The sequence below is a fragment of the Tiliqua scincoides genome, chromosome 10 (genome assembly GCF_035046505.1).
Source record: "Tiliqua scincoides isolate rTilSci1 chromosome 10, rTilSci1.hap2, whole genome shotgun sequence".
NCBI lineage: Eukaryota > Metazoa > Chordata > Lepidosauria > Squamata > Scincidae > Tiliqua > Tiliqua scincoides.
Window position 1 is genome coordinate 6086146 of NC_089830.1, and position 17708 is coordinate 6103853.

A 17708-nucleotide genomic window follows, 5' to 3' on the forward strand; every position below is an offset into this window, starting at 1 on the left:
GTGGCCGGGCGGCAGGGCGTGGAATGCAAGCCAATCACTCCGCGGAGCAGATCCCAGGCCCTTCATTCATTTTCAGGGGGAAGTGCTGGCTGCGTTTTTACGCGCGGGCTGCTGGTGGTGGGGAAGGAGGGTCTTCTACCCCTGCCCAGAAGGAAAGGCGGCTTCCCCCTCTTCCCACCCCCCCTAAGTCATCACCAAAAAAGAACGCACTTAATTATTACTACTACTACTACTTATTTATTTATTGAGTTATTTATTGGCGGTCCATGGCGAAAGGGGAAGGAGCCGAGAGCGTGTCTGCTACGGGGCTTCTGCAGCAGAGCATCTTGAAGCAAGAGGAACTGATCCGTCCCAAGGTGAGTGTCCCGCCCCCCCGGGGGGGAAGGTGGTGGGGAGGGGAGCCACTCCTGATAGACGATCAAGGGGGCTTACTGGGAGGGGAAGGTGGAGGGGAGACATTCCTGATAGGCGATCAAGGGGGCTTACTTAGGGCCCAATCCAGCAGTTCCCAAACTTTTTCTACTGGCGGCTCCCTTGACCCTACTGGGCCCACTGGCCGCGGCTCCCCATGGGGGCTACGATCCTATAGGTTGTGTAGGGTGGTAGGTTTGTCACAAGGATTCCGGTGGGGCCTCCCCCATGGTTTCCGCGACTCCCTGGGGAGCCATTAGCCCATGTCTACTCAGAAGTAAGCTCCATGAGAGTCGGTGGCACCTACTCCTGGTTAAGTGTGTATGGGATGGCCGCCTTACTCCCGCCTAGACCTTCTGCCTTCCTAAAGTGGGCTTCTTCTTGGGGGGGGGGAAGAACTTGGGGGAAAAGTGGGTCTGTAGGGCACGGGGGCCAAACTTTGGGGAGAAGAGGAAGGGTAGAGGGATCGTGCGGGGTGGAGGCTGTGAGGCCCCCCGCCCGCTCCTCCGCGGCGGTGTAAACGTGATGTGGCAGAAGAACAGAATTCCAGCCGAGGGAGGAGGCCGAGGGCGCCTTCCTTTATAAGGCTGCTTGGGGGGAGGACGGGCTGCCTGCTTCGCCTCGCCCGCCTACTCGGGTGGAGAGGCGCCTCTTTGCAGTGGTGTAGCCAGAGGGGAGACAAAGCACTAAGTTCTGCAGGGAGCCTCACTGCCGCGTGTGAGGGCGGGGGGGGGGAATGGAATGCCCCCCGCCCGGAATGGTTCCGAAGAGGGAGGGGCCCCTTGCACGCTGCGGTGAGGCTTCCTGCAAAACTTAGTGCTTTGGCCCCCTCTGGCTACGCCACCGCCTCTTTGTCCAGGTTGGCTTCTTGCCCCGTTGCTGCCGCCACCGATCATGAGTGCGGCGTGCCTGGGACATGGGGAGGGGGGTCCTCTTGCCTTCCCCCCCCATGGCTGCCCGCCCGCCTGGCCCTACTCCAGGTAGGCACTATTCAACTCGGCTGCCCGGTTGATCCAGCCCGTCTACGCCGTAGTAACGGCTCGGGGCGCTTGGAGCGCGCTCAAGTTCATTCATTCCGCAAGGGCGCCTGTTTAAAGGAGCCGAGTCTCCTTTCTGTGCGCCCGGGCAGCTGGCCAGAGCCTGGCTTAAAAAATGGGGGGGGGGCAGGAAGATGAGATGGGGGGCTTTGGAAGAAGATCATTTAGGGAGCCACCAGGCAGAACCCCCTCCTGCCATGGCATCACTTGCAACTGCTGCCCCCAGGCAGACTGGCACAGAATCCAGTGGTAGCAGGTAGCCAGGTAGCTCCTGGGCCAGGGCTGGTCCGACCATGGGGCTAGCTGGAGCAGTTGCCTCAGGCAGCCACTTGGCAGGGTTACCCACTTCTGCCTGCCCACTTTTCTCCCCTGTTTGTAAAAAGAGGGGGAGGGACAGGAGAGGAGAGTGGTGGGCTCAATGTGTTGCAGCTCAATCATATGTGTGTCTACTTGGAAGTAAGTCCCATTGAGTTCAATGGGGCTGACTCCTAAGGTGCCCCAAGAAGTCTTGACCCAGCGATGCTGTCTGTAAATGTGGCCAATCCCCCTTTAAAGTCATCCAAGCTGGTGGCTATTGTCTCTTCTGGTGGAGTCCCCAATAGGTGACTTTGACTTTAAGACTCTGTTTCCTGGTCTGTAAAATGGGTGGGTGAATAAAAATTGAACCTTATCTTGCAGACCCTATCTGTGTGCTGTGGAAGCTAACCATAGATACAGTTACTGGATTTTAGTGGATTAAGGGCAAAACAAGAAGAGGGGTGTGTGTGAAAAGCTTCTTCAGTGGGGTAGAGGTCTCAGAAAGGCTTAAAGTCCTGCTCATGGGTGGATTCAAGACTCAAACAGTGAAAAAGCAGTCCTTTTCTAGATTGGGTTGTGACTTCCTACTTGGTAATGTTATCCATCAACATAGGTCAAAGACGTGCTCCCTTTAAAAGCGGTATGTGCCTTTGGTTTGCCCAACTATTTTATTCATTTAGTTGTTTGAAGCAATTTAAATTTACACCAAGTTGACTCATTTGTTTTAAAGCAGTAGTTGGTGTGTGTCTGCTGCTGGGGAACATAAGGGCTCCCAAGGTGAAGGTGCATGGGGCCTGAAATGGGACAGATATGGGGGACGCAATTGCCCCTTTCCCCAATACAACGTGGTTTGTGGCTGTCTTCCTTAAGCTCTCTGCAATGATCAGCATCAAATCTGTTCTATGGCATCCCAGCCATGGAGACCAGACTTGCCCATATGCTGTGGACTGGACAACTGAGGCTCAGACATGGCAAGCCTGTTACAGGGAATTGGTGGCCACCCTGGCTTGGAAGACTGAGAAGCTCTGATTTGCCTGCTCAATTCTCCTGAGGCCTTGCTGTACTGTAAAAGCCATGGGGAATATCCCACTGGAGCTATGGAGAAGGGCTGTAAGTTGGTGTGAGCAAGATAGACCCCAGGAGGATAATGAATTAACTAATATATCTATATTCTGGCCTTTCCTGCTTTGGGGTCAGCTCAAGGCATCTTGCAAAATCAATAGCACATTTAAGATAACAGCATCATAATAAATGAATGTGGCTCTTTGGCAGACGGGAGGTCTCTCTCTGCTGGGCTTGATGTTTCTTTCCGGCCCATCTTCCTTCCCTGCAGCAACCAGAGAAACTAGGGTTTCACAAGAATCCTTGTGCTGTGTTGAGTGCCCAGCCACTGTGGGCACTGGGTGTGGGTGCAACACACCAGCTAGGGTAGTTTGACCAGTGCCATTGAACTACGTGTCCCTTTCTGCCCCTCCCTCCCTCTCCAGTTTCTGGGTAAGCTGTCCCAGCTGTTCTCTTTGAGAATGCAGCTGGATTTCAAGGTTGGCAGCTGTATCGCTTTGCAAATTTGATTATGAGCAGGTTTGCTGGCCACATCTGGTTGTGGCGGGAGTGGAAATGTTGCACCCCCTTCTTACAGAAGGGGCGGGTGCTGGGTTTCTCGATTTGTTCTTTCTTCCTTGGGAGGGTTTTCATATTGCCATTCTCTTATCTCACCCTTCTAAGTTACACTCTAGCTTTAGAGGCTACTTGGTGAGTCAGGTGGAGCTTAGACTGAATTCCTGCTGGAGCTGTGTGTGCTGGTAAAAAGTTCAAGCCAGGAAGTGTTCCCCCCTTTGTCCCAAATCCCATTTCTTATTCTGCTGCTGAGCCTTCTTTCCTTTTTGACCCAAGGATGACAATGGCCTACTCTGCAGGGTTGTTCGGAAGGTTATTGAGATAAAGTGCTTGTGTCAAAAGCTCTTCAAAAAATACCAATGTGGGTTCTTATTAAGAGAGGACGGTCTCTAAGAAACCAGAGCTTGGTTGTGTTTGCAGGAGAAAGAATAGTGGGGTGTATCATAGAAAACTTTTTTGTGGTGGCACTCCTGGCTTGGGTGACTGCGCAAAGCTGCAAGGATCTGTGTGGCTCTAGAATTAGGGACAGCTTTGTTGTTCTGTTCACAGATCATGCAACCCTTCACTGATATGCCTAGATATGTACCCCTGCAGTATTGTGCAAATCAGGTGCAAATAAACTGCACTTCAGTCTCTGTGGTTCATTTGATGCTTGGAAAATTTTTCAAATACCCCTTTTCTAAAAGACCATATGTTATCGGGATGCAAAGGGAGACAAAGAATGCATGTGCATGGGTATCATTTGTTTGTACCTTGAACTATAATTTTTTTATTGCATTTATCTTGCCTTTTCTACAAGGAGTTGAGGGCAGCACATGTTGGTTTTTCTCCCTTTTATCTTCGCAACAACCCTGTGAGGTAGATTAGGTTGACAGACTTTGTGGCTGAGCAGGGATTTGTCTGGACCTTGCTCTGTCCTACTCATAACACCAGACTACCGTGCTGTAGCAATGTATTTTGAAGTGCAGGAGCTTTATTGACACCATCTACTACTACGACCCTACAACAACAAAAAGTCCACTTCAAATTTGTTCATTAGACTGTTTTATACTCCTGCCACTTATTCCTTCTTTGGAAGTTAAATATATTTCATTTTAAAGATATCTAGTTCCTTTCATCCCAAACTCTTGGAGTGGGTTGCAATAGTTTAAAATAAAGGTATTTGGGTAGATCAAAAATAGCTTGGACAAATATAAAAGGTTTGTGCCAACCTATGCATGTTTGCTCAGAAATATGTGTTCAATAGAACTGACTCCACTAAACTTGCATAGGATTGTAGACTTCCTGTTAAATGAGCTATATTCAGATAGCCTCTTTCTGAAGAGGATGGTCTCTTAGCATATGTTCCTAAGCAGATTTCTCAGTTTTCTTCCTGCTGAACCTGATGCTGCTTATCTGCCAAGGTTCTTTGAAAAAAACTTAAAAGGAAGCACCTGACCCCTTCCTGCTATAGGAAAAGTCCCAGAGCTTCTCTTTCCCTTTGAGTACAACCCTGACACTAAATAGGCGTCTGTTAGTCTTCCTCTTTAAAATTTGCCAGGAACTGACCACAAAGGGATTTCCACAAGGAACCAATTCTGCATATATTACGTATGTTTTATGTACTGTAGGTTGCTCATAGCTTTTGCTAATACTTTGTTTACTTTGAAGGGGGGGGGAGAGATGTGTAAATTTGCACATTCTCTCATATGGTTGGTATACTTTGCACAGAATATAAATTAGGTATTTTTTTGCTAGCTGAAGTTCACTGCTTATTTAATTGATAACTTTGCTTGCTGGGCAGGGCAACTTCCTTTTCCTAGGACTGAAAAAATGATCTTGCTTCTAGAAAAGTTATTCTAAATTTTGAGAACTGAATTTGTAGCTACTTCAAAAGGGTATTAAAAATAAGAATATACAAGAACACTTGGGTGAGTGCATTTGATGATTCTCTTGGCAATCCACAGGGATGGATTTCTTGGAGTCAGAGCCAGGATCCTAGTGACTGTTACAATTTGCTGGTCCCTGACCCTTAGGAAAAGCCCAAATCAACAATATAGTACACTAACATTTGATCACAACAGGATCACACAACAATATTTTCCCCTGGTTGCATAGGAAAGCTGCCTTAAACTTGGGTTGTATAGTTGAGGACTATTGATTCAGTGTCAAGAGGTTATTCATATATAGACGTATTCAAATTAAATCTTAAATCTGGCTGTTTGCAAACAAAAATCAAATTTAATACTGAATAGATTTAAAAATTAAAACTTGTGTTTCCTGCTGACTTTTAACAGCCCTATTTTTCCTGCAGTGAATCATTCCTGATGCAACTGGTGGTGTCTCTCCATGAGCAGCTCAATCAGGAGGCTGATCTAGAACAGGGGTGTCCAAATTCCTTCCTAGGGGCCACTTGCGGCCCTTGAGGACTCCTAATCTGGCCCACGGGGAGCCCCCAGCCTCCAATGAATCTCTGACCCAGTAGAGACTTGCTGGAGCCCATGCTGGCCCAGTGCAACTGCTCTCAGTGTGAGGGTGACTGTTTGACCTCTTGCATGAGCTGTGGGATGAGGGCTCCCTCCACTGCTTGCTGTTTCATGTCTGTGATGCAGCAGCAGCAGCAAAGGAAAGGCCAGTCTTGCTTTGTGTAAGGTCTTTCATAGACCTTGAGCTATTGCAAGACCTTCATTCATTCATGTAAGTTCCATCTCTAATATAGTCATTTATGTAAATGTATGTAAATTTATTCAAATTTGAAATGTAAATTAATTCTTTTTTATTCCTGACCCCCGACACAGTGTCAGAGAAATGATGTGGCCCTCCTGTCAAAAAGTTTGGACACCCCTGATCTGGAACATTGACTTCTGTTGTAAGAGCATAAGAAAAGCCCTGCTGGATTGGGCCATTTGTTGGGTGTATTGTCCCTTAGGAAGTGTTGGATCCATTTTCCTCTGGGCTTCCAAAAGTGTTCACAATAAGAACATAAGAACAGCCCCACTGGATCAGGCCATAGGCCCATCTAGTCCAGCTTCCTGTATCTCACAGCGGCCCACCAAATGCCCCAGGGAGCACACCAGATAACAAGAGACCTCATCCTGGTGCTCTCCCCTACATCTGGCATTCTGACTTAACCCATTCCTAAAATCAGGAGGTTGCGCATACACATCATGGCTTGTACCCCATAATGGATTTTTCCTCCAGAAACTCGTCCAATCCCCTTTTAAAGGTGTCTAGGCTAGACGCCAGCACCACATCCTGTGGCAAGGAGTTCCACAGACCAACCACACGCTGAGTAAAGAAATATTTTCTTTTGTCTGTCCTAACCCGCCCAACACTCAATTTTAGTGGATGTCCCCTGGTTCTGGTATTATGTGAGAGTGTAAAGAGCATCTCCCTATCCACTCTGTCCATCCCCTGCATAATTTTGTATGTCTCAATCATGTCCCCCCTCAAGCGTCTCTTTTCTAGGCTGAAGAGGCCCAAACGCCGTAGCCTTTCCTCATAAGGAAGGTGCCCCAGCCCCGTAATCATCTTAGTCGCTCTCTTTTGCACCTTTTCCATTTCCACTATGTCTTTTTTGAGATGCGGTGACCAGAACTGGACACAATACTCCAGGTGTGGCCTTACCATAGATTTGTACAACGGCATTATAATATTAGCCGTTTTGTTCTCAATACCCTTCCTAATGATCCCAAGCATAGAATTGGCCTTCTTCACTGCCGCCGCACATTGGGTCGACACTTTCATCGACCTGTCCACCACCACCCCAAGATCTCTCTCCTGATCTGTCACAGACAGCTCAGAACCCATCAGCCTATATGTGAAGTTTTGATTTTTTGCCCCAATGTGCATGACTTTACACTTACTGACATTGAAGCGCATCTGCCATTTTGCTGCCCATTCTGCCAGTCTGGAGAGATCCTTCTGGAGCTCCTCACAATCACTTCTGGTCTTTACCACAATAATAATGCAGTAGATGTGAACTGATTAGTGGGCAGGGGAAAAAATAAGAGAAGTTGCTTGAATTTAAAGTACTATTGGTGAGCATGTAAAGGATGGAGGAAAATTTCCTGGGGTTCGACTCTGGGGCACCAGACGTCCACCTGGAAACATCCCTGACACAGCTTGGTTTTAATGTGGCCTAATCAACTTCTCTTTTACTTTCTAGAGGGAAGGCAAAGGAAAGCTATCGATCTGCAGCAAAGTGTGTTATGCTATTGGCGGAGCCCCCTACCAAATCACCGGCTGCGCCTTAGGCTTCTTCCTGCAGATCTACCTGCTGGATGTGGCACAGGTAAGCATGATGGACAGAGTCACTTGGCCAAAAAATCAAGGGTAGCACAAACGTGTGTTGATCAAGTCAAATCAACGGGGCTCTTCCATTCTTCCTTCAGACCAGTGACACTTGAACCCAGCCTAGGGGCCAGATCCAGGGTTCAGACAGATCTGTCCACCCAGTAGCAGATCTTTTGGTTCTGCTCCCGCACAGCTCATACTTCTGGAAGACTTGGGCACCAGGGTGCTCCGGGCAGACACGACTGCCCTGATGTTCTGTGTCAAAGCCTTCTGGGATGCCGAGCAGCAGACGTGACATCCCATAGTGTCCTGGTGCCCAGGTTTACCAAGAGAATGAGCTGCTTGGGAGTGAAACCCAAAACTCTGGTCCATACTACGTTTTTGGAGGATCTCAGTCGTGACTTTGGGCACCACTGCTTCAGACTATCAAGCATCCAGGGCAATTTTTCTAAAACTTATTTTTTCTCCCTCATTTATTTTAAACTTGGTCCTCATTCTCACAACCACAAAGCTACAGTGCTCTTCAGAAAACAATCGTGTCAGGGTGGAAAGGGGCCCTGGCATGACCTTTTAATGCATGGAGAAGAATGCAATCATTTGAGCCCCCCAACACATAGTCTGAGGCAATAAGGAATGGGTTTGCCCCTCATCTGCTGCCCTTGAGTGTTAGGCCAAGCTTGGCATTCTGAGCCCCACTCCCACTGGCAAACATTACTTCAGCAGATGAGTGGACAGAATACTGCAAGCACCCTGATACAGTGCCTCTATGAATCGGGGCAATAGGAGATGTTCTAGTTTAGCTGTTTTCAACTGGTGTGTCATGGCACATTGGTGTGCCCTGAAAGGTCCTCAGGTGTGCCACTAGAGATTGGAGCACAGTGGTTGAAAATAGCTGAAAAACTCTTCTGGGTTCTGCAGCTCTATTTCCAGGGCAGGTGTCTGTAGTAAGGAATTGTCTGTGGCTTTGCCAATGCAGGAAGGAGGACAGAAAGCCCCTTACCAGATGCCCTAGAAACAGAGCTTCAGAAGCAGAACCCAGAAGCCTCCCAGAAATGACATCAGAAGAGGTGAAGAAGCGAAGACCATAAAAGTCAGTGTGCCATGAGAAGAAAAACACTGTCCTAGCCTGTCTGTAGTGCTGGTGTTGGGTTTTGTCCCAATCCACAATTCTTGTAAATACAGATGAGGGCTCCCTTTTTGGCCCATCCAACCTGGGCAGGAAGAACATGTTTCTTTAGGACAAAATCTTCCAAACTGACTCCTGAAACTTGCAAAGTAGTTCTTATGGCTTATTCTTATTAAATGTCTGAATGTAAATAACATTCTTATTAAATGTCTGTTTGGAGGACAGTGGTTCTAGGATCCTACTGCAGGATCCTCTCCTGCCCTTCACACTTCACACTCTTCCTCCAGGTGCCTGGTCTTCTGCGGGACAGCAGGGACACCCAGTGTCAGTCCAAGACTGACTCCCACTGCCTGAGGTGGTGTACAAATTACTGCCCCCTTACCCAGTGGCACATCCGTCATCTGTCGCTGCTCCTCCCACTCCCTGGATTCAAAGCGGAGGAGAGTGTCTCTGACACTCTGGCCCTCTCCTCCCCTCCCTCTTTCTCTTCCACACTTCCTCTTCAGCAGTGTTTTCTTCTTGCTCTTTGAATTCAGATAGCAGGAAGAGAGGAGGAGGCAAATGTGGGTGCCGCCCATTTTGAGAGCCACTGACCTAATGTGAACAAAAGAAATCCAAGTCCAGCCCCCGTCTCTTCTCTTTTGCCCCCCATAACTTTTCAAGCTGTAATGACACACTCTGATGTCCATGAGATCAGTCTGTCACATGACAAAATTTTGTGCACATCAAATGAATGTTGTGTCTTGGCTTGGACGAGAGGTTACAGTGCACCATGGTTCAGTGGATTCTGCGGCAAATGCTGTGAATAATTCCTCCTGAGCTGAGAAGGTTGGCAAGCTTTCTCTCATCAGCAGTTGGAAACAGACCCTTGTGAACATCAGAACATCCATGTGCTTGCCTTTCATTTGCCCTGTGATGGTGGGCTCTGCACTTCCAGTCACGGATTGTGGTTTTTCTGTTTCATTTTCCACTCTTCCTAGCTGGATCCTTTTTATGCTTCTATCATCCTCTTCGTGGGCCGCGCATGGGACGCTGTTACAGATCCTGTGGTGGGCTTCTTCATTAGTAAAGCATCGTGGGGTCGTTTTGGACGCTTGATGCCCTGGTAAGCAACAACTTGTTGGATGCTGGGGGTGCTGTGTTGTAGGATTAGCAGAGTGACCGTTGCTATGATGGGAGGTGTGTGCTTTTGTCTTCCAGGCAATAACAATGCATTTCTGTGTCCATCCGTATGGACATTTCTGGAACACACAATCTGTACGCTTGGAGTGAGTGTTGTGTCTTGGCTTGAAGGCATCTTCTCTCGAGATGCCACACTGCACCATTGATTGGTGCCTTGTGCAATGTTTTCTGGGAATAAATTTTCCAGAGTTGCAAAGGCTGGCAGACACACTTCCTGCTGCAGCCTTTCCCCTTTTCCTTTGGCAGGAGTGAATGGTACTCAACAGGTGCATTACAGCTGCAATGTGCCAGTGTGCCGCAAAAGGGCCTCAGGTGTGCTGCAGGAGTTTGGAGCACAGTGGTTGAAAACCACAAAAAACTTCTGGATTCTGTGGCTCTGTTTCTAGGGCAACTGTGGTAATGAATTGCTGGTCTCCCTTCCTCCTCTGTTGGAGGAAGAGGGACAGATAATGGACAGTTGCCCTTGAAACAGAGCTGCAGAATCTGGAAGACTCTCTGGGAAGCCCAAAGTGACATGAGAGGTGAGGACCATAGAGGTCAGTGTGCCATGAGAAGGAAAACGTTTGAAATGGCTGCATTAGAGGACACCATAGTTATTGGGGTGTGGGAAGAGGGTGAACCTGTTTCCTATCCTTGCCCGGCTCAGCTATTGATAGTCAATACCTGCTCCTGCCTCAATGCCAGTTCTCTATGACAGAGTGTTGGAAACTGGCTTTCAAATATCCAAGGAACTAGGCTGCCCTTGTGCACTCTGTCCTCAACAGTCTGTTGCACCTCACTTGTGCATTTGTGACCGTTAGGGCCAGGCCTCCCAGTGTCGAGATGGGAGGCCTACATCTGGCCCTCGCTGCAACAGAGTTCTTTAGAGTAGTGTTTTAGAGAATAAGAAGTAAAGCGTTAGCACTTTATTGGGAAAGACACTGATCTTGAGTGTGATCTTGGCTGGCTTCTGGCTTACTGCTGCTGCTCCCATCCTCCCTCAAAGCAGTTTTTGAATCATACCTGAGAAGGTTCCATCTTCCTGCGTGCAAACAGTAAGGAGATGGGCGTGGGCCGTCAGGCAGGGAGGCAAGGATCTGTGAGCCCTGCTGCGCTTGTGGATGTCTGACTTCTGCTGACTAGAGTTGAGCTTTTACATTTCCTGCTGCATCCATGAGGCCTGGAAACTTAAAAATCAAGCACACAGCTGAGAGGTTTCAGTATATAAGTTTCAGATCGGGGACTTTTGAAACCTGAGTGACAGAGCAACGCTGAGCCCTTCTTTCCCTCCCACCACACCTTTAAGGAAAATGAGGTGTCTAGACTGTTTTGCGTATGTAGAGGAGTAATTATGATTTCATCCAATCCAACATTACCTGTATACCAGGATATCTTATAAGCAAGCTTATTGCAAAACTTTATTGCGGAACATACCCTGCCCCAAAAAAAAGCTTTATTGCCTGACTGCTGTAGAGATTGAATTGAAGGGGTGACCTTATTTTATCTAATATTCCCCTGATGATTTATTGCAGTGGCAACTTCCCCTCTGTGTGTGTGTGTGTGTGTGTGTGTGTCAAAGTTCAAGTCCTGCATTGTTGTGTTGGAAGATTTTTTAAAGAAGCAGTTTGATGAATTGATTGTCTGCGTGCATTTACCGGATTGCCTAAAGCTATTCCTCGTCCCTGGTTTTCCTTTCTTGTGTGGCCAGTTGCCTTCTTTAGTCAGTGCCGGAGACCTTGAATAGCCATTCGTTGTGAAGAGGTTAAGTTTATAATTCCTGTGGCTGGAGCAGATGGCCAGGATGAGATCATGTCCTTAGGAATCCACGTTTGCTTTCAGATGATCCTCTCTTCGTGTAAGTCCCTCCTTCTCCCACTGAAAGAGCTTCTCTTAAACATTGACCACGAGTTCAGTGTCATGGGCTGGCTCTTTAATTACAATGGTCTTGACTTCTGGGGATGGTTGTTGGGGCTCCTTGCGGAGAAGTTCTGTAACGGCAAAGCAGCTTTCCTAAACAGGGCAAACTTCAAGCCAGTTGGATCAACTGGGGCCCTGTGCTTAAGAGGGTTCTGCATTAGGGTAATCGACTCTTTGTGTGCAATTTTATAGTAAAATGTGCTTAGATCCATTTGGTCCACAAACAAAAGTGCATGTACTTTTTAAGCGCACATTTTGACTGCTTTCCATTCTACACAGATGGACAGAATTTATTCTAGACTTTATATCTCCAAGATTCTACAGACCTTGGCCGTGAACCTGGGGCCCTGCAAAAAAAAAGTTTCCAATTGGGCCCCGCAGTTCCTAAAGCTGGCCCTGTCCCTGAAAGAGAGCTGACCCACCCATTACTCTCTGCTTCCCTCATTCTGGTGCAGTGAGGAGGAAGCATCGGGGTCTGTTTTCAAGCACACGCTTGGTTCACACAGAGAGGATCAAGGGGCTTCTAGGCATGAACTGAGTGTGCACCCCAAAACATGCAAGGGATTCCATGATGAGTAACTGCAGGCTCCAGCAGATGAGCCAATGCAGAACAGTAAACCATGGAGGCAATAGTGTGTTAACCTCACGGTCTTTTGCAGGGAATATTTTAAAACTTGGACAGGAAGGGTGGACTGTCCCTCTGCCCTTACTGTTGGCATCACCTTCCCTTTTCCTAATATGCCTTTAAATCAGGGTCAAATCAATAGACTCCATGCAACCACAAGGATAAAATCAGGCAGAGAGAGGCTGTTCTTGGAAGCCTCCTTCCTAGTTGTGTGGCAATTTTTCTTTCTTTTTCCCCCTACCCCCCAAAAACCCTTAATCGTTGGCATGTAGCCCAGGGTCAAAAAGGACTAGGGCAAAACTGAGTAACCACAAACAGGTAAAATGTTTGAAAATACTAGGAGGAGACTAAAACAGGCAAGCTTGGGAAATGGCTTGGCATTGGCAACAATGCAAGCTGGTGCTTGGAGGCGAACTTGAAAGCAAAATAATTCCCCAACAGATCTAAATCTCACTAGTCCCTAAATGGCTCATACATCAAGGCCAACCTCACACCCCTTTGATCCCCAGGTGTGATCAGGCTTGACCACACACAGGTGTGGTATCTAAAGGAGCCAAGCTGGAAGAAATCCAAATACCCAGGATTTAAGATGTTGCTGGTCTAGGTGCACAGGATGAGGGCCTATGTCCATCTGATTCAGATGACTTAAGACTACCTGGTCATACCTACCTGCACTCTGATCTGGTCAGGTGGGCTTGGATCCCTAGTGGGCTGGTGCATGCCAGTCCCAGCAGTTAGGCTGGCTGGGGCCGTTGTCCTGGCAGGACAGAGAGCAAGAAGGCAGTGAGTCCTCAAAATGACCCATCTACCTGGTGATGTGGTCTTCCTGCAGCAGTGCCAATCTCAAAATGGCTGAGAGATGCCTGTCTCTTATTGAGCCTAGTTTCAAGGCTTGATTTCAGGGAAGTGTATGGAGAACTAAAGGAGGGGGACTGAGCAGCTCAATCAAGGCAGGAGGGAAACAAGATTTTTCTTTGCAATGCAGTGTACTTTCTCATCTACCCCTTTGCTTCCTTCTAGTTGGCTCAGAATGAATGAACTTCCTTCCTTATCCAACCCCTTGCCGAGGGAGGCTATTCTGGGAATGGAGAGGAAATAGTTAAGTTTTGCAATGTGGGGGCAGGAGCATGTGCGCGCCTGAGTTGCAATGGAACACACCATCCCTCCTCAGCCAATGAGCAGCCTGGGTGTGTGCAGCGTTGTCTAGCCTGTTTAAATATCTCTGGAGTGCCACGCCTTGGGGTCGGAGGTTACTAGAAGTCAAGCGCAGAGGGAGGGCTCCAGTCGCTCCAAGGCTGGGTGGATGTCGAGGTGGCGGGGAGGAGAGCCAGCATTCTGGGGTCTGATCTTTAAATGGCAAACCACACGTGACATGGAAAGCTTAAGTAGCTCTCATGTGCTTTGTTCCTCATCGTTCAGTAGCAACCAGATTGCAGTGCCGCCACCACAGTCAAGTACCCTAGAAAAATCTCTTGTTGGCCCCGATTGCCTTTTCTTTCAGAAGGTTGGATTTAGGGGTGTGTGCGCCCACAAATGGATCCCGTGCTAGGATTAAGATTATAGCCGTACTGCCCATAGACTTGATATGTGCAGGAGAGTTGCTCCAGCAGCTGTTGATGGCAGGAAAATGAACCACATCATGGCTAAGAATAATTTTTAACCTCATTCATCATTTGGCCCGGAAAGTGACTGTTGCCTATTGCCTTCCTTTTTAAAAAAGAAACCTTTACGGGGATCCCCATTGCAGTACATGATGAGGAAACCGAGCAAACTTGTATAGTGTTTGAGGAGAGAGAGAGAGAGAGCTGGAAAAAATGACATGGAAATGCTGAGTAACTTGAGTTACCGGGTAGTAAAGCCTGTGGGTGTTCAGTTTTTTTTCTCAGCTTCCTAAACACATCACCCTTGCTTCCCAAGCAATGGGAAATGACGGATTGGTGGAAAAATGTCCATGTTTGGGTTATCTTGTTAAATCATCTTTCTCGTCTCTGTCCTCCTCGGCTATCTTGTATTGGACAAAACTTCCTATGCAGAGGACAGGACAAAACTTTCTCTTCCACCCTGGGAGTTTCAATTTAAACTCTTGGCCACCTGGCTGCTGTCCAGAGAAAGAGAGGAGCTTCTCTGTGTGTGTCTTGCCAGAAGCCTTTCTAAAACACCAGTCACCCTCTTGTCCCCCTCCCCCTGCAATCTTTTGAGAGACTTCTGCAGACCAGCCCTGGGGAGCAGCTCTGGTGGTCTTGCGCTCATTGAGTTGGTGTTGTGTTCTGTCTGGAATACTGCAAGGGCGTGAGGACTCTTGGACAGAGTTGGCAGTGGTTAAACAAGGGAGAACTTGGTGGGTGGGATCAGTACCCTGTCTGGTAATGTAGAGCACAAGGTGGTAGTAAAAACCCGCCAGGCCCGTGGGGTCAGTCAGACTGGGCAAACATCTGAGGCTCCTTGTGACTGGGCTGACCCCTGAACTCCCTGGTAGTTGCCTTTGGACACGATTGTGGGGGAGGGCAGTCTGGAGTGCCATGTGGATCCATCCTTTTTCCCAAAGCACCCAGCAATGTGATCCTGGCTTTGCTCCAAGGTTGACACAAGACACCTCCCATTCTGTCACCTTTAGTGATATGGACAATCTGATCTTAGTTGTCACAGGTGTGTACGCAAGAGTGCGTAAGTCGGAATTACTTTTGCTTTCGATCTCTTGAATTGCCCAGTGTATGATTGAGACATACAAAATTATGCATGGGAAGGATAAAGTGGATAGAGAGATGCTCTTTACACCAGAAAGAACCAGGGGATATCCACTCAAATTGAGTGTTGGGAGGGTTAGGACAGACAAAAGAAAATATTTCTTTACTCAGTGTGTGGTTGGTTCTGTGGAACTCCTTGCCGCAGGATGTGGTGATGGCATCTGGCCTGGATGCCTTTAAAAGGGGATTGGACAAGTTTCTAGAGGAAAAATCTGTTATGGGTTACAAGCCATGATGTATATGGGCAACTTCCTGGTTTTAGAAGGCATCCAGGCCAGACGCCGTCACCACATCCTGAAGACCTTTCTGTTTAAACAAGCCTTCTGAGTTCTCAGCCTTTTTAACATCCTTTTAGCGTCTTTTAATATTTTTTACAGGCCTGATTCTTTTATGATTTGCTGCTGCTCTATGCTCTTTTTACCTGACTATTTTTTATCTGACTATTTTTTATGAATGTGTTAATGTTTTTATTTGCTTTAAATTATGTTTTTTAATCTGTTTTAACTTGTTGTAAGCTGCCTTGAGTCCCTTCAGGGAGAAAGGCGGGGTAAAAATAAAGTTATTATTATTTGAAATGGGCTATGTCAGATGCAAGGGAGGGCACCAGGATGCAGGTCTCTTGTTATCTTGTGTGCTCCCTGGGGCATTTGGTGGGCCGCTGTGAGATACAGGAAGCTGGACTAGATGGGCCTATGGCCTGAGCCAGTGGGGCTGTTCTTATGTTCTTAACTACAATTCCCAGGAAGCCTTGCAGGTCTCTTGTTATCTGGTGTGCTCCCTGGGGCATTTGGTGGGCCGCTGTGAGATACAGGAAGCTGGACTAGATGGGCCTATGGCCTGAGCCAGTGGGGCTGTTCTTATGTTCTTAACTACAATTCCCAGGAGGCCTTGCAGGTCTCTTGTTATCTGGTGTGCTCCCTGGGGCATTTGGTGGGGCCGCTGTGAGATACAGGAAGCTGGACTAGATGGGCCTATGGCCTGATCCAGTGGGGCTGTTCTTTATTGCTTTGGCTAGAACCTCTGGAACTTGATGCCCCATGATGAGTAGCTTGGCTAAGACGGAAAAGATTGTGTTAATGCTTAATGTAATTTAACAGAGCTGTTCTCTAGGAATAAATGTGTTTGTCTTCCTCCAACGAATGAATGGCTCTTATCTCTCTGGCCTCCTCTACACCTTCGCTGAATAACACCACATCGTAGAGAAGCCAGGCAAACACACATTCTAACTTTCTAGTAGAGTATTTAGGAGGCATGGGGATTAGGAACCAGATTTTGGGGGGGGGGGGAACATTGGTTCTTTTGGTTTACCATTTTCTAAGTTCAGTGGTGCGCCACTGGTGCACTTCTTGCAAGCATTTAGTGCAACAGAATATGTTGAAATAACTAATTTTTTAAAATTAAAACGTGTATTGAATAAACACTTGCATTCTCTAAAATTTTAGGGTGGGCCGCTCAGTTTACGACTTCCTGTGTGGAGTCCAAAATTAGAATAGCTGTAGACGAAAGAGTTTAGACACTTGTTGCATCCAAACAGTGGGATGGTGAAGGGCAGGAGAGAGTCCCAGTTAATGGGGGGGAGGGGAAGAGAGGCATAAACAGATTTCAGAAATGCAGGGGGGGGGAATAGGGAGGTTAAAATTGCCCCTGCAATGCATTCCTCCCCAAAACTGTCAAGTGCCATGGAACACTGGTAGCAGAGAGGAGTGGTCAGCTGGCCTGAGTTAGCAAGGGGGGAATTAGCCACAGAGGATATGTGCCCTTTGAGCCCAATCTCCTCTCTCCATCCTGCAAAAAGTCTCTTTTAAATGTTTTAATAATTATCCCCTTTGCAGTTTGGGGAGCTGTACGAGAGAGCAACTGGGCCCTTGAGGGCATGTCTCTTAGGCTAACTTCTCCCTTCAAGTACAAGCATCTCCCGTGGTGTCTTTGGGGCTGTAGGCCCTGAGCAAGTGGGCTAAATCTCTCTCCTTGCAGGGATGGTCCTTAGTCCTCCCCTTCTTTCTTGTCATGTTCTACATGCACGGCATGCAGGCTGCCCCTCCCTGGCAACGTTCTCTCCTTCTCCTAGGCAAACTTCCTGCCAATTTGGCCTTTTATTTGCTCGCTGCAGGTTTTGAGTTCCTCGGGCTCTCCTCTCCCACTGCCCCATTCAGGGGGGATTTGGTCTCTAGGATCAAAGCCCCACTCCACAAAGGCTTCGCTCGGCTTCTTATGTGCTCTGGAATGCTGCCTCTTTCCCAGCTCTGATGCCCAGGCTGGAATTACAGGCTTGTAGGGCTGGAAGTGAGTCTGAAGGTCAGACTAATTTCTTGGTTTGGAAATGGTGACTAATTTCTTGGTTTGGAAATGGTGAGGGGCAACTATGATTGGGGGCTCACGAGGGCACCACATTCGTTCTTTGGAGAGGAAAAGAGGCTGGCCGAGAGGATGACAACAGTGGCAACCTCTCAAATCTACTTCTTCTGGATTAAGGAGGGAAAATATTGAGATAAAATAAT

General features: G+C 47.8%; 1 protein-coding gene across 6 annotated transcripts in view; it reads left to right on the top strand.

Moving 5' to 3' along the window:
• Positions 1 to 247: 247 nt before the first annotated feature.
• Positions 248 to 17708, top strand: part of MFSD2A (MFSD2 lysolipid transporter A, lysophospholipid) — a 41665-nt gene continuing 24204 nt past the window's right edge. For 2 of the 6 annotated variants that reach the window (XM_066638487.1, XM_066638491.1), the window contains exons 1-4: positions 248 to 360; positions 5963 to 5976; positions 7510 to 7635; positions 9744 to 9868. In XM_066638487.1, the coding sequence (XP_066494584.1) occupies positions 267 to 360; positions 5963 to 5976; positions 7510 to 7635; positions 9744 to 9868 (359 nt within the window). In that variant the 5' untranslated portion in view covers positions 248 to 266. Of the gene's footprint in view, positions 363 to 5962; positions 5977 to 6816; positions 6830 to 7509; positions 7636 to 9743; positions 9869 to 17708 lie in introns of all 6 variants that reach the window. The other 4 variants (XM_066638488.1, XM_066638486.1, XM_066638490.1 and 1 more) reach the window with 4 other exon arrangements.